This window comes from Megalobrama amblycephala, linkage group LG10 (genome assembly GCF_018812025.1).
Source record: "Megalobrama amblycephala isolate DHTTF-2021 linkage group LG10, ASM1881202v1, whole genome shotgun sequence".
NCBI lineage: Eukaryota > Metazoa > Chordata > Actinopteri > Cypriniformes > Xenocyprididae > Megalobrama > Megalobrama amblycephala.
In genome coordinates, this window is record NC_063053.1 from 16233133 (window position 1) to 16257128 (window position 23996).

The 23996-nt window shown below is 39.6% G+C and overlaps 2 protein-coding genes across 2 annotated transcripts; one reads left to right on the forward strand and one right to left on the reverse strand.

Moving 5' to 3' along the window:
- Positions 1–2647: 2647 nt before the first annotated feature.
- neurog3 (neurogenin 3) lies at positions 2648–4104 on the forward strand. Its single transcript, XM_048204936.1, has 2 exons — positions 2648–3089; positions 3180–4104. The coding sequence occupies exon 2, from the start codon at positions 3181–3183 to the stop codon at positions 3829–3831; it is 651 nt and encodes a 216-aa protein (XP_048060893.1). The 5' UTR covers positions 2648–3089; position 3180; the 3' UTR covers positions 3832–4104.
- A 758-nt stretch (positions 4105–4862) lies between these two features.
- pdlim1 (PDZ and LIM domain 1 (elfin)) lies at positions 4863–11753 on the reverse strand. Its single transcript, XM_048204935.1, has 7 exons — positions 11498–11753; positions 10072–10223; positions 9165–9252; positions 7861–8045; positions 6441–6586; positions 6097–6214; positions 4863–5590 (listed from the first exon to the last, which is right to left on the reverse strand). The coding sequence occupies exons 1-7, from the start codon at positions 11588–11590 to the stop codon at positions 5404–5406; spliced, it is 969 nt and encodes a 322-aa protein (XP_048060892.1). The 5' UTR covers positions 11591–11753; the 3' UTR covers positions 4863–5403.
- Between the last annotated feature and the right edge of the window lie 12243 nt (positions 11754–23996).

The window sequence follows — 23996 nt, forward strand, 5'->3', positions numbered from 1 at the left end:
TGTTTTAGTTGTTTGCATTGGTTTAAGGGTGTGAGGTGATTAAAGGGATAGTTCACCCAAAAATTACAATTCTGACATCATTTACTCATCCTCAAGTTGTTCCAAACCTGTATGAATTTCTTTCGTCTGCTGGACACAAAAGAAGATATTTTGAAGAATGTCAGTAACCAAACAGTTGAAGCGCCCCATTGACTTCACTCCATACTATGGAATTCAATGGGGTCCGTCAACTGTTTGGTTACCCATATTCTTCAAAATATTTTCATTTGTGTTCCGAAGATAAACGAAAGTCTTGTTGATTTGGAACGACATGAGGGTGAGTAAATGATAAAATAAATTTTTGGGTGAACTATCCCTTTAAGTTTTTGTGGTAAGTAAAAATACGACCAAATAAAACATCTCATTACTTCTTCAACCATAGCATATTTTTTTTCACGATTTTTTCAAATCGAATTTATTTTTATTTAATTTTTTATTGAACAATATCAATTTACAAAATCAAGTGAATAGACGGAATTTAATTTAAACTACTTAGTAAAAGTGGTCAAATAAAATATGGTTGTTTATTCTGTGGGGCTTAAAAATATTGGTAACCAAGCATGTACATTAAAGTGCCCAAAACACATTTAAAGATTAAAAAAACATATTTTGGTCAAGGTGTGTGAGTTTATATAATGCATACATCCATACGTGTAATAATAGTCTACAATACAGGAAAAATGTAACACAAAAAAAATCTTGGAAATTGTAATGTTCATAGCTACGTTTATCGAAATGATTTACAACTCTTACTATTTATTAATTTACTTTTTTTTAAATATAATTTTAGTCTATTTTCATCATTCCAATGGAAAATGTCTTTTCCCCCAAAGCTTGGCAAGTTACAGCAACAGTAAGATAAATTCGATTCAAGTCTGTGCTGAATGTGGGCAGTGTTTGGAGAAAAGCTGCGGTTGAACCCACGCATTCACAGCAGCACCAAAGCTTAATTATTGAGGGTGACCCCCGATTGCTCAAACCAAATAGAGTTGTAGCAAGAAGCTCTTGGCTATTCAATTATAATTGGTGTATTCGGTCATAACAAGCATATGCGTTTTAGCACAATGGGTGGACTCTAAAAGGAACCTCAAAAGCACATTAAAACTGCATTACTTCTTCCAAGAAGTGTACTCAAGATCTTTCTGGTCTTGATGCGCACACCGTTCCAAAAGCGCACACGTCTCCAAAGGTGCACGTTTTACCACACAAAAGAGTTGACATTGTTTGAGTTTTAACAAGAGGTGTACATATGGCATCCGGGTTGTAATTAAATGTTTTTAAGTTGTTGTTTTTGTCTTCTCAGTGAAGTTTCCTTTTCTTCTTTATGTGCAGCCTTTTCCGCGTCTGAACAAGAGAGAAGAATTAAATAGCTTTTCTGCCAGTTTGGGACAAATGGATGGCAAAAAGCTGGTCAGCGAGTTTTAGTCCTTGATTGCCTTCTTCAGATGCCCTTCAAACAAAGGCTGGGGATGAAAATAAAGCCCCACCTGGTACTTCTGTTGGTTAAAATAATAAGAAATAGATTTCGTTTCATAAATAACTACAACAGATTGTAAAGTGCAGCAGTTGAAGAAGCAGCCTATCAATCAAGAGAGCGAGGCCAGGTATCACCTGCTCTTCAGTAAGGCGCATTTATTGTTAAATCAGGTTCTTTGCGATATCTGTGATTTCCACAGCAACAGGTCGCCTGTGTTTGCCCATCCTTTGCATAACAAGCAAGATATTACTCGGCACTGATAAAAATCGGGGGACAAATCTCACAGTCCCAAACCCACACCTGTCCCGCGATATCCCAATATGGATCTGGCATCAAAAGTTATTTGTAAAGCGGTAATATTTGGTTTACTTTGGATTATTTCGAGGCCTTTACAACAGCACGACAACATTCCCTATCTCCTTGCTTTATTTGTCCATTTTATTGAAAGCATATGGTTATCAGATGTCTTACAAAATACATATTTAGTTAGACTGGCGATGAGTGCCTTTGTGGACACTTGGGCACCACGGTAAATATTTTGCGCCCTTAACAGGGCTCTTGGTCTCTCCAATAAATGAAGATTTATCAAGACTTGGGGCCAAGTGTAAACTCGTGCTATCCGACCACGTTGAAAGTCTTTTGTTTGCAACCGTGACTATATTTACCACGCGCACTTCCTAATGTTCCTAATAACGGACTCCATTTGGAGACATCCGTGCGCACGCATTTTATTTTCTTTGCAAATTTTCTTGTGCATAATATTCTGTGTTTTCAATGCACTGGGAAACTGCTCCTGCACACAGACACAAGTTATTCCACATTTTCTTGGCTTAAATATTATTTTCCCAGAGTTTCGTGCACTACAGCACAATTTACGCACAGGAACATCACCACAAGGCGCATGACACTAAAATAATATTGTATATCAGGAATTATTTTCAGCTCTGATGATTGAAAATCGCTTGTTAAAAGGTATAAATAAGTGCCACTAAAATGTCCACGAACCACGTATGTTCATAATACCTACATGTTTACTGTGTTAACGCAGTGGCAAGATTACCAAGTCACCTGTTGCGTCTATTCCTGCTTCAGATCTCCATAACTTCTTCTATCATCCATTCCAGAAGTTTATTGAGAAAATTGCATGCATATTCAGTGCCATTATTAATTCTACCGTGTTGAATTATAGCATTCATTGTGCAAAAAAGGCTCATATATTTGCAGTAGGCTGTTGCGCGTCATGAAATCATAGATATAAATGTGATAAAAGAGTGCTAGTATAGAAAACGACAGACAATTGTAATAAAAAACTTCCCCTGTTTTAAAATCCTCTCTTAGTTTATTTCTGAAATGGGAAGGTACATTTTGGAAAGGGCCGTCTCAGTTCTGATTGGCCACTTGACTTCATTTGTTTGTTCTAGAGCGCAGACAGGATAAAGGGACATAAATGACGAATGGGCGCATCACCCTCTATTGTCCCTTTGATTTATATATTAAGGAAATGATTAAGAGACTGCATGTTGCTCACAGGACGCGCAGTGCTGTAGACCAACACACTCTCAGTCTGCAAGAGGTAAGCATCTAAATGATCATAGGTTTCTTATAGATTGTTAATCGAGAGAGCGCTTGTACTGAGGATGTCCAGTTGTGTTTATGTTTACAGAATGACTCCAAGACCCACGTGCGCTTCGGGGAGAAGGAATGGGACCTTTAAATCTAACTGGAGTTCGGCATTAGATCTCAAGTGTGGATCCACAGACATTACCAAAGGTCAACAAATCAAATACAGCAGGGAATATGAGCTTGGCAACGTAGACTCGGCGACTAAAGAGTGCTCGTCTACCTTCAGCGAAGAGAACGCAAGAAATAAAAGAATGAAGAAAGAAATGCCAGTTAAATCAGCAAGGAGACAGCGTGGGAATCGCAGAGTTAAGGCAAACGATAGAGAAAGGCACCGCATGCACAAGCTGAACTCCGCTCTGGATAATCTGAGAAGCGTGCTTCCAACTTTTCCCGATGACGCGAAACTGACTAAAATTGAAACTCTGAGATTCGCGCACAATTACATTTGGGCATTGTCAGAAACATTGAGAATTGCAGACCATGTTCGGCAAATTTCAAATCACGCTCGGGACCAGGAGAACCTCACGGTGCCGAGCGCTTGCTTGGATGCGCGTTATAGCGCATCAAGCACATGCGCGTCCAAGTGGCACTCCACAAACTCATCATCAAATTATCAAGAAACCCAAGGCTACTACACTGATTTGTTGCTAGAGGAATTTAATTGCAATTTTCAGGACAATCTAACATTTTGATTTGCTGGGGAAAATCGAATCTGCGAGTAGCACAACAAATTTGGCAAAAGTTGACCCTTGCTATTAGGACCACGAATATGACACGTTTCAGGGCAGCTCCTAAGTGTATAAATGTTACTTTTCGTTTAAGTCTGAAAAAATTATTTTAATTATTCAAACGATTTATTGCATGCTATGGCGATAATAGACATATAAATGTTGTAAATATTGTTTCTGTTATGTCCTTCTTCCTATTTTAATTCAAGCAAATAAATAAAAAGTTATTTAAATCTATTTTCATTCGAGTGTATCTGTAGAATAGAAATTGTACAATCACAATAAATTCATATAGAATCTGCTTCGTTTTTCGTGAAGGAAGCTTGCATGTTGTAATTTCACTGACAGGGTTCTGCGCATGCGCTGTACATCAGCTGCGCTTTCCAGAGCAACAGGTAAATAATTGCTCACAATAGGGGAGACCGGGAAATATATCTAGTGGAACATTAAAATATAGATGAAACCTTAATTTAATTTCTTAGGTTAAAAAAAGACATTCAGTGTCTCAAACTATTTCCTACTCACTGCTCCTAATGTGTGCGCACTAACTTGGATGGGTTAAATGCAGAGGACATATTCCGAGTATGGATTCTTGGCCTTCACTTCAATTTCGTTAAAAAGATAACAAGTAAACCATATTATCATTATGCTTGGTGTGTGTATGTATTTCCCTTTGCATATGTTCTGTTAAATAACCCTGTTGTTCAATTAGTATATTCTTGCAAGAACTGAATAATTGTGATGAGGTTCACTTTTATAACGCATCATTTCTGAGATTTCTTACAGCTGCTGAAAAAAAATATTGCACTCTGACTGAAGTATGAGTGGGTTGGTGCTTACAATGCAACACTCATATTCAGTCATTTATTCAGCTGTAATTATGCTTTTGCAGAAAGGCTTTTATTGAAAGGCCAGTGTGATTCAAATGAATAAACATTCCTAATCAAAAAAAAAAAAAACCTGTAAAATCTTTAGATAAATAAACCATAAAGATATTTCACAATGGATATGCAACATTTTATTTTTCTAGCAAGGCTGAACAAGTTTTTTTTCATAAAAAAATATGGAGATTCCAAAAGACAATATACATACAGGGAATAGATTTTACATACCGGTGTGTGTGAGAAATGTGACCATGATTACATACATTTCAATGATCAACTTTTTATGAAAAACTCCAAATGCAGTAAGTGGCCTCAAGATACCCTAGCACCAAAAATATGAGCCTTTTATACAAAGAGATATATGTATGGAATGACTAAGACATTGGAATGCATGATAACAATAGCACTCAATCTGGATAGACCCTATATTTACATATTCAGGTGATGTCTAATCACATTTCCTGATTACTGTTGCCAAAGTCCATTTAAATCCATGCACTTCTGTCTGAGCATGTAAGAGTTGTTAAAAACATTCATGCTGGCAACAAAGCAGCCTCATTGGAAGACTATCCAAATAAAGTGTTACAGATTTCTTAAGGAATTCCCCACGTAAGGGAATGTGCAGTTTTAAAGTAGAACGTTGGAAAATATTCTACTTTGGAAAAACAGTCACAACGTCATAACCCTCTGGAGGAGTGACGCGTTCACGTGCGTGTTTCTCGCAGTAAATCTTGTCCTCGACAAAAAAGTGTCCTTTCTGCTTAAGATTGATCCCGCAGTCTGTGCAAACGTAGCACTCTGGGTGGCGAAACTTATCTCGAACTTTGACAATCATTCCTCTTTAAAATCAAAAAAGAGAGAGAGAGAAAAGTTAGTCACAATATAGAAAAACATGTTTGGGAAAAATTCCTATTATTATGAGAGTCTGCTCAGTGCAGAACCAGTGGGTGGAGCTTGACTCCAGCTTCCCTTCTTTGGACATAATGGGTGGAGCATGAAGGTTTAGCCACACCCAACTATACCCTATCCCTAAACCTAATTAGGTTAAGCTCCACCCATTAGCTCAATAGAGGTGGAGCTGGACAAGGTCAAGCTCCAACCATTATGTCCAGAGAGGGGGAGCCGAATGTCATTTGACTCTGCAGTGAGCACCACTTCATCATTATGGGGAAATCCAAAATCCAAAAGATGTTATAAAGAGATTCAGTTCCAAAAAGTTCCACTAGATGGCGACACTGGCTTAACACTACAATTGCACATGAAACTACAAAGTACATGCATCTGTTCTTGGATGCATTTCTGTAAAACTTCTCCTATAAAGATATACCAAAACAGAGAAACTTACATAATCCCTGAACCGCATTTGTCACAAAGAGAGAGCTTTTCAGGATTCCCAACTGAGGCTCCAATTTTTGTGGTGGGGGGCTTGACACTTCTGAAGCCAGAGGGTTTATCTGCATCACCTGACACAAAGAAACAAAGATGCTTAGGCTTTTTTATAGGCCAAATCATCTGATGCCATTTATAAAATATGTTTCACAGCTGTGGCCACAGGCATGGAGTTAGAAACTGATGATTATGAATGACCAGAGCAGACACCCATTTTGTCAACAGAAGCTAAGGCCTGGTCACCTACATGTAATTCAGACACAATGTGGTAGGGTATACAAGGTGTGTATGATATTATACCAGTTTCCAGGATCTCCTGCAGAACTTTAAAAGAGGCAGATTGGCGAGGAGGCTCATTGGATTCTTGATTCTCCTGCAGCATTTTGTACACCTCAGAGTCTGCAGGTAATGCAGGCTTTGGCTGGCCAGGTTTACAGGGATCTGAGCTATAATACAGGAAGAAGGACACACATGACAGTCACAAGACAAACAATGTTATCTCAATAGTATTATGATATTCAACCCAATCCCAAATGGCTAGTTTCAGCCCTTGACAGCCATAAATTCAAATAGCTATACTAATACAGCACAGAACTAGAATGAATGTTGCAGTTATAATGGTGACTATGTACTAAAACTAGTCCAAAACACATGTGCTAAATTCTTAAAACTTTATATTTATGTTGATTTCGTATGGCTTTAAAAACTTTTATACATTTTCAAGAAAAAAAAGTGTAACCATTAAGTAAAAAGTAATATATTTTCCTTACACACTGTATACTTGTGAGTGTTCATGTGAGTGTTTGGGGTAAAAAAAAAAATTAAAAGTGAAGTAAAGACATTTATAATTTTAAAAAAGATTTCCATTTCAAATAAATGCTGTTCTTTTGAACTTTTTATTCATCAAAGAATCCTGAAAAAAATATCACAGTTTCCACAAAAATATTAAGCAGCACAAGTGTTTTAAACATTTTTTTAAAGATTTATTTTTTGGCATTTTTGCCTTTTTTTATTGAAATAGGACAGGAAATGAATTGGGAGAGAGAGAGAGAGAATTAGAGAGAGAGAGAGAGGGAAGGGATTGGGAAAGGTCCACGAGCCGGGACTTGAACTCTGGTCACCCGAAGAGCAACCGTGCTTGATGTGTTGATGCGCTGCCCACTAGGCTATCGGCGCCAACAACTGTTTTAGTCATTGATGATAATAACAATAAGAAATGTTTCTTGAACATCAAATCAGCATATTAGGATGATTTCTGAAGGTGATTTCGTGTGACACCGAAGACTGGAGTCATGGCTGCTGAAAATTCAGCTTTGCCATCACAGGAATAAATTACATTTTAAAATAGAAAATTATTTTAAATTTTAATAATATTATAATCACAATGTTACTGTGATATTTTTTCAGCCTTGGTGAGGATAAAAGACTTATTTTCAAAACATAGAAACTCCAAGTTTTTTTTTTTCTCCCTCAAATATCATAAATTATTCATTGATGAAAACCAAAAGGTTTTTGAGGAGTTGCCCCACATGACATTTTACAACTAACCTTGCTGTACTAAATTATTTACTATTTTTAGAGACTTATTGGCCTTTTTACAGCCATGAAGGTCTGTAGATGCCCACTCTGTGATATCATTTCCTGTTTTATTTTTTCTGCATGTTGGTTGCACCATATGTCTTTGTGACAAGTATTTCAGTGAGGTGTGCATCATGCTTACATCCTGCTGGCTTCATTGGAGACAGAAGAAGTCTGGACATCATCCACTGCAGTGTTGAAACTCTTTATGTTCTCAGAGGAATACAGGCCAGCGGGGTTATTGTACAGGTTAGTGACCACCCTGGGACTGCCAGAATTGAATGGAATAGCACTCCTGTTATGAGCAGAGCCTATGTGTTTCACCTCCTACAGAAAAAGACACCAGGAATAAATCTCAAAAACACTGCAAACTAAAGAGAGAAGTGTAGTTATAAAAGTGTGATTCACCCAAAAATGAAAATTCTGTCATCATTTACACACCCTCAAGTCATTCCAAAACATGTTTTAAATATGTTTTTAGTACATTAATGGATCTTGAGAGAGGAAATGTCATTGCTGGCTATGGAGGCCTCACTGAGCCATCGGATTTCAACAAAAATATCTAAATTTGCGTTTCAAAGGTCTTATGGGTGTGGAACGGCATGAGGGTGAGTAATAAATGACATTATTTTCATTTTTGGGTGAACTAACCCTTTAATTAGCATTTCTGTAAATATTAACCAATATTAACCAACTGGCTAATTTCCAACTGTAGTCCTTTGCCTAGATGTTAAAAGAACCATAAAAACATTCAAATTTACATAAAGGTTTGGAACGACATGAGGCTGAATAAATGATGACAGAATTTCATTTTTGGGTGACCTATCCCTTTAAGACACAGAAACAAAGCCAAAGACAATAGGTCAATTAATAAGGAATGTAGTAATATATAACTATTTAGACCAGAATAAAGATTTCTTTTTAAAATAAATGTAGATATTTTAACCAAGTTGATGTGAACTAAGACCGTTAAACAAAAGAAAAAAAAAAAAAGACATGGAAAAGTTTTGCCAAGGGCTAAGGTTTTAATGACACTGAAACTTTCCTCTGTTAACAACATATTTAGCAGTTGTTTCTTATTATGTTTCACTCTCTGCTTGAATCAGGAAACATTTATAACACCCAAACTATGTAGTCAAACTCCACACACTTCCTATGATCATTCGCATTCTGACCCTAAATTTCCAACTTAGCCTGCAGGATGTGGGTCTTGCGTCATGGCTTTGGCTGATAAACTCACTGGTCTCCATGGATAAGGCTTGTTAGGACATAAACAATGACTTCACTTTGGCAGGCTATAGTGGCGTGCCTTTATTTGTTTAGCAGCTATAGTCCTGTTATGTATGACAGCCTCAAGCACAGCGAATGGCTTTAAAGCTCATTGAAAATGATCAGGGGTCCATTTAAAAATCCCTCAGCTCCCAGTTAAGCAGGGCTGAAACCCACCTGTGTTTCTGTATTTGCCAGATTCATCTTGTATGGATTGGTCTTTCCTTCTTCACTGACCAGTGGGGACCACATTTTTGACTCTGATCTAAAAAAAAAAAAAAAAAAAAAAAGACCAGTGAGAGAGTTTTGGGCAAGTTGATGCAATTGTACTGAGCTTTTATTGTGCAAGTTTGAAAGGCATAAAAACACATTGGATTTTCTGTCATGTATTGAATGTTGTTACATATTCTGCTGATTTAGACTTGTCACCATGGTAACGTTATCTAGCTGATTGACACATATGAGAATATGTCGAAATTGTTAAGAATGACTCGTGACAGAGCTGAAATTTATACCCAGCCACATTTTACAATGTACTATTTTCCACTGTGTAATTCAATTATATTATTCTTTATAGCTATTATAACTAATTCAAAAAAATGTTTGTAACATTTAATGAAATATATTTTTCTAGTACAAATAAAAATCCTTACTGTTGAGCCAATCTCCAACTCATAAAATCTCCACTTCCAAACATTCAGCATTCATTGCAAAACTTTTTTTTAATGGGAATCTCTATAAAATGTACTAAAAACTAAGAGAGGACCTCAGTACAGGGACCAATGGAGTAATGGCACCCTAATCGTTAAAAAAAAAATAAATTTAATCTAGAATGTCTGGAAAATTTTAATTTTTCATTTGTTTGTAGTTGCATTATAATCGTACTTTTCTGTGTACTCTACATACATGCATTTAGCAGATGCCTTCATCCAAAGTGACATACAAAGAAGGAAAAATAGTATTTAGTCAAAGAGCCAACAATATTCGTAATAAAAAACACCTGGTTTATTAGGCAAGACAAGATTACTCATGGCTAACGATACATGTTTGATCATTCAGACACACCACAGCATGTTCCTCTCACCTGTCAATGGAAAGCACCATTTCCTCCATGCAGGCTTTGATTTTGTTCTGTGCTTCCAGGTGAGTCATGCCGTCTGTTGACTCACCATCTATGGCCAGGATCATGTCCCCCATGCAAAGGTCAGCCTGAGCCGCTTTACTTCCTGGGGTCACCTGAAAAAGCCAAAAATAACTATCATCGTTATCATAGTCTAAAATGAAAATAGGCTTTTTAGTGAATGCAGACAAATCACCCTTTCTTGCTTTAAAATGAAATTGTGCATTTTTCATGACCAAATATCAACTTAAAGAAATATGACAGCATTTTGACAATAACTTTGGGTCAGCTTTCACTTGTTATATGATTACTTCCTCTATAAAGTGTAAGGGTGTGAAACTTTGGTTATGAGAAGAAACTTTGTGGTTTAAGGTGCAGTCAGCAAGTTCTTATTTATGTTTTGCTGTTTCTTATTCATCCCATTAGTACCAGTGGTTTTATATCAGCCTGAATGCACAAGGTTTGTTTTATGAACTGCTGCCACTTCATGCTGAAACCCTTTTTGTCTATTTTTCTTTCATGATGCACATTCATCCAGGAGCAAATTTTTTTTTCAAGCTTATAAAAACAGCCAATCAGATTCCACTCTGCTTTAAAAGCTAGAGCATTTAAAGTGGCAGATAATATAAATGCATTGTTTTTGGAAGGTAATATATTGTTATAGTTATCTTTATAGTTATTATTCCTGATGTAAATGGGCCTTCATTTTTACCTTGAGCGCTGACAGGAAGTGCTATCTGAAGCAAACTTATCGGTAATGTGATCTCAACATGGCAGTGCCCATGATGTGGAGACCCACTCTATGTAAAATAAAACTTATTCTAGAAATATGTCTGGAGGCTTCTTCTAATGTAAGTGAACACCATTGTAATAATATTTCTTTATCTGTTAATCTTTTAATTAACAAAACATATTAAGTGCATCTTTAAGAGTTGACAGACAGCTTTTTGCAGTTGAATGCATACTTTTAAAACGCGCGCTTAAGTGTCATATTACCATCATGCCACGGATACTTGTAATGTTTTAAAATGAATACAGCCTCGGTCTATATTTCTACGAAACTGTATGGAATCACGTACAGTAGTTCTATTTACAGAAAGAATCTGATATCGTATCTAGAGCTAGTTCTTCAATAATTTGTTCGTTTTCGCTTCCATTTGTTTGACTGACAATTGCTCTAGAGACTACACGTAAGTTACGACACTGACGTTCAGTTCCATATGATATGGTCGCGTACATGACATGTGCGTTTCGGTTGGATGCTGCTGCTGCATGCAGGCGTGGCGCGTTCTAGATGAAGTTTATCCGATTTATGAAGCATACTATTGTGGCCTTGTTGTGTCTATGAAAGCCACCTTTTCTATTAACAAATCCGAAGTTAATTTCTTACCCTCGAGATTGTAAGAGGCTGCTCGAAATCTTTCCCTCCAACCAGACGGAATCCCCACGGTCCAGGGCCTTGTAAGACAACCCGTACAGGCATTATACTTCCAACAAGTAGCCTAAACGGCTGGCGTAAACGTATTGCTCAACTGGTGCACTGTAAACTGTGCAATAAAGTCTGTAGTTTCGTGTAACTGTAGCGGGACAGGGCGTTCACTTTGAAGAGACGATTGTCTGGGCGGAGCTTCCTCAGAAGTGAGCGAATAATGTCAGGTCTCTGTGCTGATAAGAGCTTATTTCCTATGTTTGTTTAGGGGTGGACCATTACGTCATCTTATATTGAAGTTTACCATGTATGGAAGAGCCAAATCCTGGGATTTGGTTTGTGCCACTCCCAATCCAGTCAAATTCCTGGCGATGGGGGGCGGGGGGCTCATAACATGCTTTCCAGGACTTTGGATCACATTCTTAGCATTCCCAAAAGGCGAAGCAAGTGCAGAAGAAACGGGCAGCGCGGAAGCACAATGATTTATATTAAAGGTGTTTGTAGAGTTATACAAACTTTATAAACAACAGAAGAAGCACCTCCATAGAATGGATACAGCTCTCAAGTGAAGACATGCTGCATCATGATTTATGAGCCTTTGAAATAATGAGAAGGACATTTCAAATGCTTCTCTAGACAGTTTTCAACATGAGTCAAAATTTTTTTCAAAAAGTTTGAGCCTCAAAAGTGTAGGCTAACCAAAATTGTACAGACACAACTCTCTCTTTCTACCTGTAATACATTGCATCACTTGTTACATGGGGCCTGTTCATATTTCGAGTAGGGTGAATAAATCTATTCTACCTTACACTATTAATATTTTAAACAAATGCTCAAGGCCTCTTGTATCTCCATCTTTGGCTTTGAAGGAATATGGGTGGTTCTTGAAAATGTAATTATAAGAATCCACTTTTATTCTACAGTCGTTTTCAGATAAATTGGGACAGTGTGATTGGTAAAGTGTGACTCACATTTTCATGTTGTTTGTGACAACATAATTTATGATGAAGATGTTTCATGCTCAGTTCCTTTTTTAAAAAGTTTTGGAACCAGATATAGCCTGCTGTGTTTTTGGTTTCAGAAAATTCTTTAATTCCATTAGCTTTTGCATATTTAAGGCCCGAGCACTGATGGTGCGAGGACCCTATTGGAATTGCTCGGTCAATTATTCTTTTTCTCCAAAATGAATCACATTTTTGAGGGCTTAAACAAGCTCGAAAACACATGAAACTTTGCACATGCGTCAGAAGTGGTGATAATTTACATCTGACATGGGTTTCAGAATTAGGTCTGGCAAAATGGATCGATAGCGCCACCTACAAAATTTCAATTAAGCCCCCTTTGCGCTAAGTTTCACAGGCAAGTATGAAAATCAGTAGACACATTTAACAGCTCAGTACCTACAAACAAGTCTGTAATCTGTAAACCCAACAGGAAGTGAGATATTTTGAATTTTCTCAGCAAAATTTGTGCAGTTTTTGCCATTTCCAGACATTGTACTTTAACAAACTCCTCCTAGAGCTTTTATCAGATCATCATCATATTTGGTCAGTCTATTCTAAAGGCCTTTGTGACATTAAATTGCAAAGATTTAGAGTTTTCGCTGAAGGGCGTGTCTGTGGCAGCCTGACAAAGTTCGATGTTTCACCATAAAACAGGAAGTTGTTGTAACTCGGGTATACAATGTCAGATTTGCCCCAAACTTAGCCTGATAGCCTTGTGACTTTTTCTGTAAAACAAAACAATTTCTCCCATTAAGCATAGTATTATCTTCTATTTAATAGAATGTCCCACACATGTTTAACATGTTTTATCTAACATGTTAAGGTAAATTGGGACAGTAACAATTATTTAACACTGGAGTCTGACAGCTCCTTCCCCTCCTCTACGTAATTAAAGCTGCGACAGTTGAGTGCATGAAGTGTCCAACATTCCACGCTTCGTTTTTTACGTTAGTGCATCATTCGGGTATTTAAAGTGTACTTTTTCTTTTTGGAATTGTCAGTGTGAACACACTACTTGCACTATTTATACTTAAAAACGTCATAGAATAGTGCATAAGACGCACATTTGATATATTTTTAAAATACAACGAAGAAACTTACACATCATTGCATAAAATTTAATTATCACATAAACAGATATAATAAAAATGTATATTGTAGATTGAAATACTGTTTGTAAATTTAAACCTTAATTTTATTAGACTTAAACTATGTACAGGCACTTGTGCTTTCTCAGACATTCCAGTAGCCCCTCACTGCGAAACACTCAAGATCCAGGGGGCGGAGTCGGGTAGGTTAAGGTAAATGTAAAGTGGGAGGAGTTGGATCTAGAACCAGAGGGTGGAGATGTGTAGGTTTAGAGCCAGGGGGCGGAGTCATTGTAGCCTAATACGTTATGATTGTTTATGTAAGCACAACAAATGCAAAGATTGTTTGTGATTATGGAAGTGCATTTATCTTTACGGCGGTTTGGGAATAAGTGTACATTGAAGTAGGCTACAATGTGTTTGCGTTTACTTTTTCAGATAAACTATTAACTCTGTCTTAACTTTTCAATTTCAAAAAATTATATTTTCCAAGTAAAATTATGATGGTTGCTAAACAGATAGGATTCTGAATCAGAATGGTTCTGTAATATCGTCCCAGAGGCCTATCTTATCTGTTTAATAACCATGGTAATTTCACTTAGAGTCTCATTTAGAACACTGAACTTGAATGATCTTAAGACTTAAGGCAGGATGTTTTGGTAATACAGCCTAGGTAACACCCTTCCTGTAGAGTTTAACCCTGCTTCAGCACACCTGCCTGTAATTATCAAGAAGTCTGTAAGTCTTTCAGTAACAGTTTCAGGTATGCTTAACTAAACCATGCAGAATGGAAGATCTTCAAAATGAGATCATTGGCTTACATGGACTAATTTCTTACAATGTGTCCCCTCCTCAGATTCAATGTGCTTTATGGACCTTCTTTACTGGGTTAGGAACATGCAATGTATTAAGGAAAATTTCTATAAAGGTAAATGGAAGACTGGTATATGTTACATTTCCACAATGTTCAAAGAGTCGAAAAAATAGAGAAATGGATTAGATGTCAGTTGAGTAGAGATGTTGAATTATGAGTCACTCCCTCAGAAACTGTATCAGAAACCTCATCACATCAGTTTTAAAGGTGCCCTAGAACTTTTTTTTAAAAGATGTAATATAAGTCTAAGGTGTCCCCTGAATGTGTCTGTGAAGTTTCAGCTCAAAATACCCCATAGATTTTTTTAAATTAATTTTTTTAACTGCCTATTTTGGGGCATCATTACAAACGAGCCGATTTCAGGTTGCGGCCCCTTTAAATCGCGCGCTCTCCGCCCCCTCCCGAGCTCTCGACTCTATCACAGCATAAACAAAGTTTACACAGCTAATATAACCCTCAAAATGGATCTTTACAAAGTGTTCGTCATGCATACTGAATGCATGCGTCGGATTGTGTGAGTATTGTATTTATTTGGGTGTTTACATTTGATATTGAATGAGTTTGAGGCTATGCTCTGTGGCTAACTGGCTAACATTACACACTGTTGGAGAGATTTATAAAGAATGAAGTTGTGTTTATGCATTATACAGACTGCAAGTGTTTAATAATGAAAATAACGACGGCTCGTCTCCGTGAATACAGTAAGAAACGATGGTGTAACGGAGGGGACTCACAGGCAGGGATCCAATTGCAGCGTTTTATTAATAACAAGAGTGGTCGTACAGGCAGGGTCAAAACAGGAACAAACAGGAACAGTGAGGAACAGGCAGAGTCGTAGTCAAGGGACAGGCAATGATCAGGACAGGCAGCAATGGGTCAATAACGAGAAACAGGCAGGAACGATAACAAGCAGGCAGACAGGATATAAACGCTCAGAAATGACACAGTAGTAATCAAGACTTCGCAAACTGGTGGTGTGAGTGTGAGTCCTTTATAGTCCTGATAATGAGCTGCAGCTGGGTGTGGTGATCAGTGTGGTGTTCTAGGGTGGATGTGGCAACAGGTGATAGGTGGAGTGAGTGCATGTGATTGACAGGGGGGATGATGGGAAATGTAGTCCAGAACTGACAGGATTCGTGACAGAATGTCCCCCTCCCGGAAGGCGCGTCCTCGCGCCGTAGATGGCACAACTGGGGAGGGGGGTGGGTGCCCTGGAGACCTACAGGCAGGAGATACTGGATGTGCAGGCAGTTATGGAGGTCTCCAGGGCAGGTCCAGGAACTCAAGCAGCCACAGTGGGTCAGGTGCCACGGGCAGCCATGGCGGGTCAGGAGCCTCGGGCAGCCACGGCGGGTCAGGAGCCTCGGGCGGCCACGGCGGGTCAGGAGCCTCGGGCGGCCACGGCGGGTCAGGAGCCTCGGGCGGCCACGGCGGGTCAGGAGCCTCGGGCGGCCACGGCGGGTCAGGAGCCTCGGGCAGCCACGGCGGGTCAGGCGGCTTGGGCAGCCACGGCAGGTCAGGTGGCTTGGGCAGCCACGGCAGGTCAGGTGGCTTGGGCAGCCACGGCAGGTCAGGTGGCTCAGGCAGCCACGGCAGGACAGGTGGCTCAGGCAGCCATGGCAGAACAGAGTCTATAGGTGACCCCAGCGGGTCAGAGTCCATTAAAGGCCATAATAATTCGCAGTTCAGAGATGGCCATAACAGTTCAGAGGCCCTTAACGGCCATGGTTGAACAGGGTCCCCACCCACAAGCTCCCCACCCTCAGGTACACTCCCCCCCCAAAAAAAAGTTCTTGAGGATTTCAGCGGGGCCCATCACAGGTTCGTGGGCAAGGAGTTCGGGTGGCGCCGGCAGGGCCAGGCGTGTGGGTGAAGCCGGCAGGGCAAGACGCCTGAGTGGCGCTGGCAGCGCAAGGAGTTTGAGTGGCGCTGGCAGGGCTGGCAGCTTGGATGGCACTGGCAGGGCTAGAAGCTTGGGTGGCGCTGGCAGGGCTGGAAGCTTGGGTGGTGCTGGCAGAGCGAGGAGCTCAGTAGGCACCGACAGGGCAAGGAGCACAGGTGGCGCCGGCAGGGCAAGGAGCACAGGTGGTGCCGGCAGGACAAGGAGCACAGGTGGCGCCAGCAGGGCCAGGCGTGTGGGTGAAGCCGGCAGGGCAAGACGCCTGAGTGGCGCTGGCAGCGCAAGGAGTTTGAGCGGTGCTGGCAGGGCTGGAAGCTTGGATGGCACCGGCAGGGCAAGGAGCACAGGTGGCGCCGGCAGGGCAAGGAGCACAGGTGGTGCTGGTAGAGCATGACGCTTGGGCGGAGCAGGAGAGACCTCTGGAGTGGTCTCCAGGCCCACAGCGGCCTCTTGAAGGGCGTCTGCATTTTGAGAAGAGGAGGACGCCTTTCTCCTCCTCCTCCTCCTCTTCTGAGGGTGAGGCGATGGTTCACTGGTTGGAGTGGGTTCTGGAGCGGACTCAGTGGCTGGAACGCCCCCTGCATCCTTACGCACCGCAGGGGCGGCCATCTTGCCCGTGGGCACTGGCAAAGCAGCCCTTTTGTCCTTGCACCCGGCGAACATGAGTTCGTAGCAACCGGCGAACTTGAGAGCGTCGCAATAGACGAACTTGAGAGCGTCGAAACAGACGAACTTGAGAGCGTCGAAACAGGCAAACTTGAGAGCGTCGAAACAGGCAAACTTGAGAGCGTCGAAACAGGCGAACTTGAGAGCGTCGAAACAGGCGAACTTGAGAGCGTCGAAACAGGCGAACTTGAGAGCGTCGAAACAGGCGAACTTGAGAGCGTCGAAACAGGCGAACTTGAGAGCGTCGAAACAGACGAACTTGAGAGCGTCGAAACAGACGAACTTGAGAGCGAAGCGGCCGCCGGGCTTGAGTGCGAAGCGACCGCCGGGCTTAAGTGCGAAGCGACCGCCGGGCTTGAGTGCGAAGCGACCGCCGGGCTTGAGTGCGAAGCGACCGCCGGGCTTGAGTGCGAAGCGGCCGCCGGGCTTGAGTGCGAAGCGACCGCCGGGCTTGAGTGCGAAGCGGCCACTGGGCTTGAGAGCGAAGCGCCCGCCGGGCTTGAGTGCGAAGCGGCCGACTGGCTTGAGTGCGAAATGGCCGGCTGATGCTTGGGAATACCAGCCGCTCGCGCTGAAATCAGCGGTGGATCAGTCACACTGGAACACAATCCTAGCTGCTTTCTGACTGATCCAGAGACGTGACGTTGCTCTGGGCGATCAGCGGAGACGTGACGTGACTCTGGGTGATCAGCGGAGACAGAATGTGGATCTAGGCGATCAGCGGAGATGAGACGTTGCTCTGAGCGATCAACGGAGGCGGTGACTGGTAACGTGGTGACCGCCATCTTGTGAGTACTCTCCTGAGCGGCAGCCATTACGTGACACAGCGAACTGTCGTGTTCCTCCGCGACACCCACAGTAAAGGAGGATCCACTCAGTTGCAAAGCCTGTTCAATATACTGTTCTAAAGTCCCGTCGTGATCATGTAACGGCATGATGGCACTGAGCGGGCCTGATAGTCCACCGCGGAAGAAAATCATGAGACACTCCTCGGTAAAGCAGGTCAAATGCGCCAGTTCAATAAAGTCTGTTACATAATCCTCAATGCATCTATCTCCTTGACGGAGACCGATCAACTGGGCGGATGGATTCATGGTGGTAATGACAGGAACACTCACGAAAGCTGCTGGATCTGTGTTGGCGAAGTCTTCTGTAACGGAGGGGACTCACAGGCAGGGATCCAATTGCAGCGTTTTATTAATAACAAGAGTGGTCGTACAGGCAGGGTCAAAACAGGAACAAACAGGAACAGTGAGGAACAGGGAGAGTCATAGTCAAGGGACAGGCAATGATCAGGACAGGCAGCAATGGGTCAATAACGAGAAACAGGCAGGAACGATAACAAGCAGGCAGACAGGATATAAACGCTCAGAAATTACACAGTAGTAATCAAGACTTCGCAAACTGGTGGTGTGAGTGTGAGTCCTTTATAGTCCTGATAATGAGCTGCAGCTGGGTGTGGTGATCAGTGTGGTGTTCTAGGGTGGATGTGGCAACAGGTGATAGGTGGAGTGAGTGCATGTGATTGACAGGGGGGATGATGGGAAATGTAGTCCAGAACTGACAGGATTCGTGACAGATGGTAACTTTAACCACATTTAACAGTACATTAGCAACATGCTAACGAAACATTTAGAAAGACAGTTTACAAATATCACTAAAAATATCATGTTATCATGGATCATGTCAGTTATTATTGCTCCATCTGCCATTTTTCCTTGCTTGCTTACCTAGTCTGATTATTCAGCAGTGCACATCCAGACGTTCTGCCCTTGTGTAATACTAACTGCCCTTGTGTTATGCCTCAATCATGAGCTGGCATATGCAAATATTGGGGGCGTACACCCCGACTGTTACGTAACAGTCGGTGTTATGTTGAGATTCGCCTGTTTTCCAGAGGTCTTTTAAACAAATGAGATTTATATAAGAAGGAGGAAACAATGGAGTTTGAAACTCACTGTATGTCTTTTCCATGTACTGAACTCTTGTTATTTAACTATGCCAATATAAATTCAATTTTTTATTCTAGGGCACCTTTAATAATGTATTAGTAAATATTGAAATTAACATGAACAAAGATGAATAAATGCTGTATAAGTGCAGTTCATTATTAGTTCGTTAACTAATGTAGTTAACTAATGTTATAATGAAGTGTTACCAATAAAGTAAATAACTAGGCTAATATGAACAAATAAAATAACATATCAGTAGTACAAAATAAGAAAAACCACAAGTAGGCAACATGAAATAACACTACAGAGTAAAAAAGTGATAAAAATATAGACTTATAAAAAGCTAACACACCACACACATTTTTTTTTTTTTTTTTAAAGAAATGTCTCTGTCTTGCAGACACAAAGACATATGTTGACCTATTTATGAAATATTATTTCATTACACTGGATGGATTTCACTTTGACATACTTTGCAAGTTGTTTCACTAATAAATACGTCTATAAGTAGAAATGTTGCCTCTCTATAGGCTATAAATAACAGAGGACGAGATTAAATACTTTTCTTTATCCCTAACAAAATGAGTTAAACAGAACATTTCATAAGCCTCTTGGCGGCACCATCGATGCATAATGTACGAGCTCGGAGTTGAACTGCCCAAACGTGCGATGTAAACTCACGACCAACAGAGGTCATCCTCCTCAACCCTTTTGCACTCAAACATACGGATAGTTTAGAAATGTCTGTGTTGTTTTCGTTTCCACTTACTTTTTCCGTGATGATAGCACCGTGAGCGACAGAACCACAAACACACTGCTCGTTCTCAAATTATAGCCTATGTGTGTTTGCGTTCGACCTCAACAATCAAAGCGTTTGAGCGCGAGATCAAAACATTACTGGAGTTCTGTAAGTTTATTTATGTCTTATAGAGAGAGAGTGTAGCCTACTTACAGCACACGAAGCAGATACACAGTGTTTAGCCTGCCTTGTAAAACCGATATTTTAGTGTTTGCTTCATGAGATAACAGTATAAATATAGAGAATTTCTAAGTTCCCTAAGCTGTTCTTTTTTAACATTGTTCCTCTTTGTCAGTGAGCTCTGCTGAAAAGCAGAAGTAAAGCATGTGACCTGAAACTAAGTATGAGTCGGTGAAAGTAGCGACTCTGTGTTGTCTTTAAATCTTGTGGTCAGGTCTGAGGCCCCTCTGCCCCTGGTACCCCTCAAAATATGCCATGAGCGAAGCTAGAAAGGTGTCTAATGATGTCATTGTGTGGGACTCTGTTCGCTAATGACAGGTGAAGCTCGCGAGCATGTTGTTGGAAGACGTCACAGTGTGTGGGGCCGTGGTGACATTTTGAGCTGTTAACACCTTCTCCCTCAGTCCCTCTCCCCCACCCACGGGACTTTGACGCAGTTAGGCTTGACCAACAGTAAGAGCAGGTGTTCAGTGTGGCCAGATCCAGATAGAGGGTGATGATAGGGGCAGGGCATATTGTATGTAAAAAAACAAACAAGCAAAAAAAAAAAAAAAAAAACCCCAACAACAACTGAATAATGAAAGTATTTAATACAAGGCTTAGGGCATTGATATCCGTTATTAAATAAATAAATGTTAAGTAAAATGTCAAATGTTAAACTGAAATCGAATACAACTTTCCTTTTATAATATAATTTTCATAATATTTCAATAAATTATTATTATTATTCATTGTCATATATCATTATTCAACATGTTTTGTTGATTTGAATACTTTTTAGTAAATCATTGTTTTTTTTTCTTATTAAACTAATTTATTTATTTCAATTTGGTTAAAGTTGTAGATTTTTAAAATATTAAATTCCATAAATATTATTGTATAATATTTCATTAAATAATTATTGTCGTTTTTGTCAGCTGCAAATGTACAAACAAACTTTGTTTTGTTGACCATTTTATAACACTGGATTTAGTTTACAAAAATACTGTTTATTAAATTATAATTACCTATAATTATTAAAATTATAATTGATCTTATTAAACTAATTGAAGTACTTTAAGGTTAAAGTTGAGCAATTTTAACACGTAACGTTTTACAATGCAATCCTTGATTGCTGCTTTGGGAAAAATTGCCAAACTGTTGAACTCACAAAAGCACAAAGCGTAACATTTCCTGGTTATGTGAGGTGTGTAACGTACTACTTGTAGTATGTAGGAATCTGTACAATGTGTTGTTGCTTGTGTTATTTATTCAGAGTGAGTGTTCGAACGTGTATGAGAGCAAAAGTCTGTGAAAATATGGCACTGAGTGAAGAAAATACATTGGTTGGAATTTAAGAACTGAGTGGTGATAAGTTCAGTATGTATCAAATTCACCTCAGATCTGAGGCAGATAATTTGCAAGCACACAGTGTTCACTCAGGTCTCTCTGTAGGGTTATAGGGATTTTCCCTCTGTGCTGAAATCTGAGATTCATTGTACATGAGGTAAGCATTTCAGTCAAAAACTCACAAGCAATATGTAATTAGACAGTCCTTCAGGACAGTTACGCCTCTCTTTCTCCAAACAAAACTGTTTAATGAGTACCATTTAATTTGCAGTCATATGAGGTAGATTTTCTTGGTTGCAAGTGAATTCTGAAGTGAATCCGAACGGACATGATGACCTTTGCTTTGGTGTCCTTTATAAGACAGTTAGAATGGTTTGAAAGTGGCGCGTTTTATCTGCTACTCAAATGATTTTGTTTAATTCAAACATTAATGTTCCTATATGAGTCCATCTTTTTTTTTTTTACTATTATCAATAGTAAAAATCGTTTTATCAATCCTTTTCTCTATCTTTATAGAAAATAAATCACTGTCTTTCACCGGTGCCAAATAGCACACTTTGGCATTGAAGCTTTCATTCAATCACCATTCATAAACATCCAGTACATTATTAGACTGTAATTTGATCTTTCCTTCAGAACTTCCTCATTCTCCTGGTGAGAGCAGCAAACAAGAGAAGGCAGCTCTGTGAGGCGTGTCATCCATTTCCCATCACGCAACGAAATGTGTGTTTGTGTGTGTGTGTGTGTGTGTGTTCGTGACGAAGGACAGGGGGAGGAGCTTGACTGGAACTGAGAAGTTTGGCTCTGTTGTGTTTTGCCCTGGCTTTGTTCCAGGGCATAAATGCTCTGACCGAACATGCATGATTCTAAGGTAGACTCACTAATGACAAATAGCTTTGGAATCCCTTTTTACTCCAGCTCAGTGTTGAATGCAGGGAACCAGATAATGATATTGTGTTAAAGGTTTATATGCTCTGGCCAGGAGCCAGACATCTAACTCCTGTTAAACACAGAAACACTCACAGATATGGCATATACTGGAAAATAAGTAGGAGTATATGAGTATTATATAGCAACTGCATCACTGTGGTCATTTCATCCCAACGCATTGTGTTTGACCAGAATCGCCACTTCTTTTTGGTCGATATGATTTGAAAATATAAGTTGTTGTTATAGTGTTGGTGGTTATTATTTTCATCTTCTTCATTAGTTCCAGGAAGGTAGAACAAACAAACGTCACTTATTTAATTCACTGACATCTGCTCAAGTGTTTTCCCCTCAGATCTGTGCGATTATTACCTCATGATGGTAGTTATGACAACATCAGGTTTTTGATATGATCAGAGGAACTCTATAGAGACATTAACCTTTGCCCTCATTAACGTGCATAACAAAAAACATTTTCTAATGATAAGCAACTTATTAAAATCCTACCATAATGCTTGCGCTTTTCCTGTGTATGACTGAATTTTTCTGTTTAGGAGCTGCATTGTGGTTTGCTACAGACAGACAGACAGGAAGCCGCAATTTTAAACGGCATTATCTTCCAGATAAGACCATAAGATGAGTCTGTCTTCAAGTTTGTCCTGTATTCACAGGTGTTGACGTCTCTTTGGGGAAAGCAGCTCTTGTTGCCTCTGGTTTATTCTGGCTATGAACCAAACCACGCAATTTCAAGAAATGTTGTGAGCGTTATTGGAATATAGAATAAGATTATGATAAACTCCATGTATTGACATGCATACTATGAATGTTTGCCTAAAATGAATGACTCACACCATTGTCCTATGATTGTTCCTGCTTTTGTACAAGATTCAAGCATTTTTCTTTGAAGCTTAAGTTTCTCTTTGGCACAAATAAATATATTAATCACATTGTTTAATGTACATAATTCAATGATTAGGCTATTGTTATTGCTGAAAGCTGCCAAATAAACCATGTCTAGTTTTTTGAGTTTGTTCATTTAGCATGTGTGGACATCCATTCCAACATGAATCAAATGATAAACTAGATGTTACTTTATTACCTTCATTTTTCTTACTCTACTCCGATTTCACCAAAATATTAAACAGCACAACTGTTTTCAACATTGATAATAAAAATAAATGTTTCTTGCATACCAAATCATCATATTAGAATGATTTCTGAAGGATCATGTGACTCTGAAGACCGGAGTAATGATGCTGAAAATTCAGCTTTGCCATCACAGGAATAAATGGCATTTTAAAGTATATTAAAATAGAAAACAGTTATTATAAATTCTAATAATTTTTCTCAGTATTACTGATTTTACTGTTTTTGATCATAGGAAACGTCTTTCAGAAACAAATGCGCCAACCCCAAACGTTTGAATGGTAGTTAAATATTTTTACAGTATTGCAACTTCTATTACCTCAGGAGGGTGGTGGTCATTTATGGATTTTGCCTTTGTTGCTCATTTGTAATTTATTATCAGTTCAGTAATTCGAATTGACCTGTATATGCAATATCCCCTGTTATATATGCAATCATCATCATTTTGTAATCCTACAGTACTGAAACGGCATAAAAGAGAAACAAAAAGTAAGAGTATATTTCCAAATTGTGGAAAAAAGTGAATCAAAAACTAGACTAGGAAGTCAAAAATTCCCAAGTTTCAAAATCAATTGAGAAACTCATCAAAATTACA

Coding starts and splice junctions, on each gene's coding strand:
- pdlim1 (XM_048204935.1), bottom strand. CDS start 11,590: ATGCCTGTACGGGTTGTCTTACAAGGCCCTGGACCGTGGGGATTCCGT. Junction 6,587..7,860: donor TCCAATGAAGCCAGCAGGAT/GTAAGCATGATG, acceptor CCTGTATTATAG/CTCAGATCCCTGTAAACCTG. Junction 5,591..6,096: donor AAATGCGGTTCAGGGATTAT/GTAAGTTTCTCT, acceptor TTGATTTTAAAG/AGGAATGATTGTCAAAGTTC.
- neurog3 (XM_048204936.1), top strand. CDS start 3,181: ATGACTCCAAGACCCACGTGCGCTTCGGGGAGAAGGAATGGGACCTTT.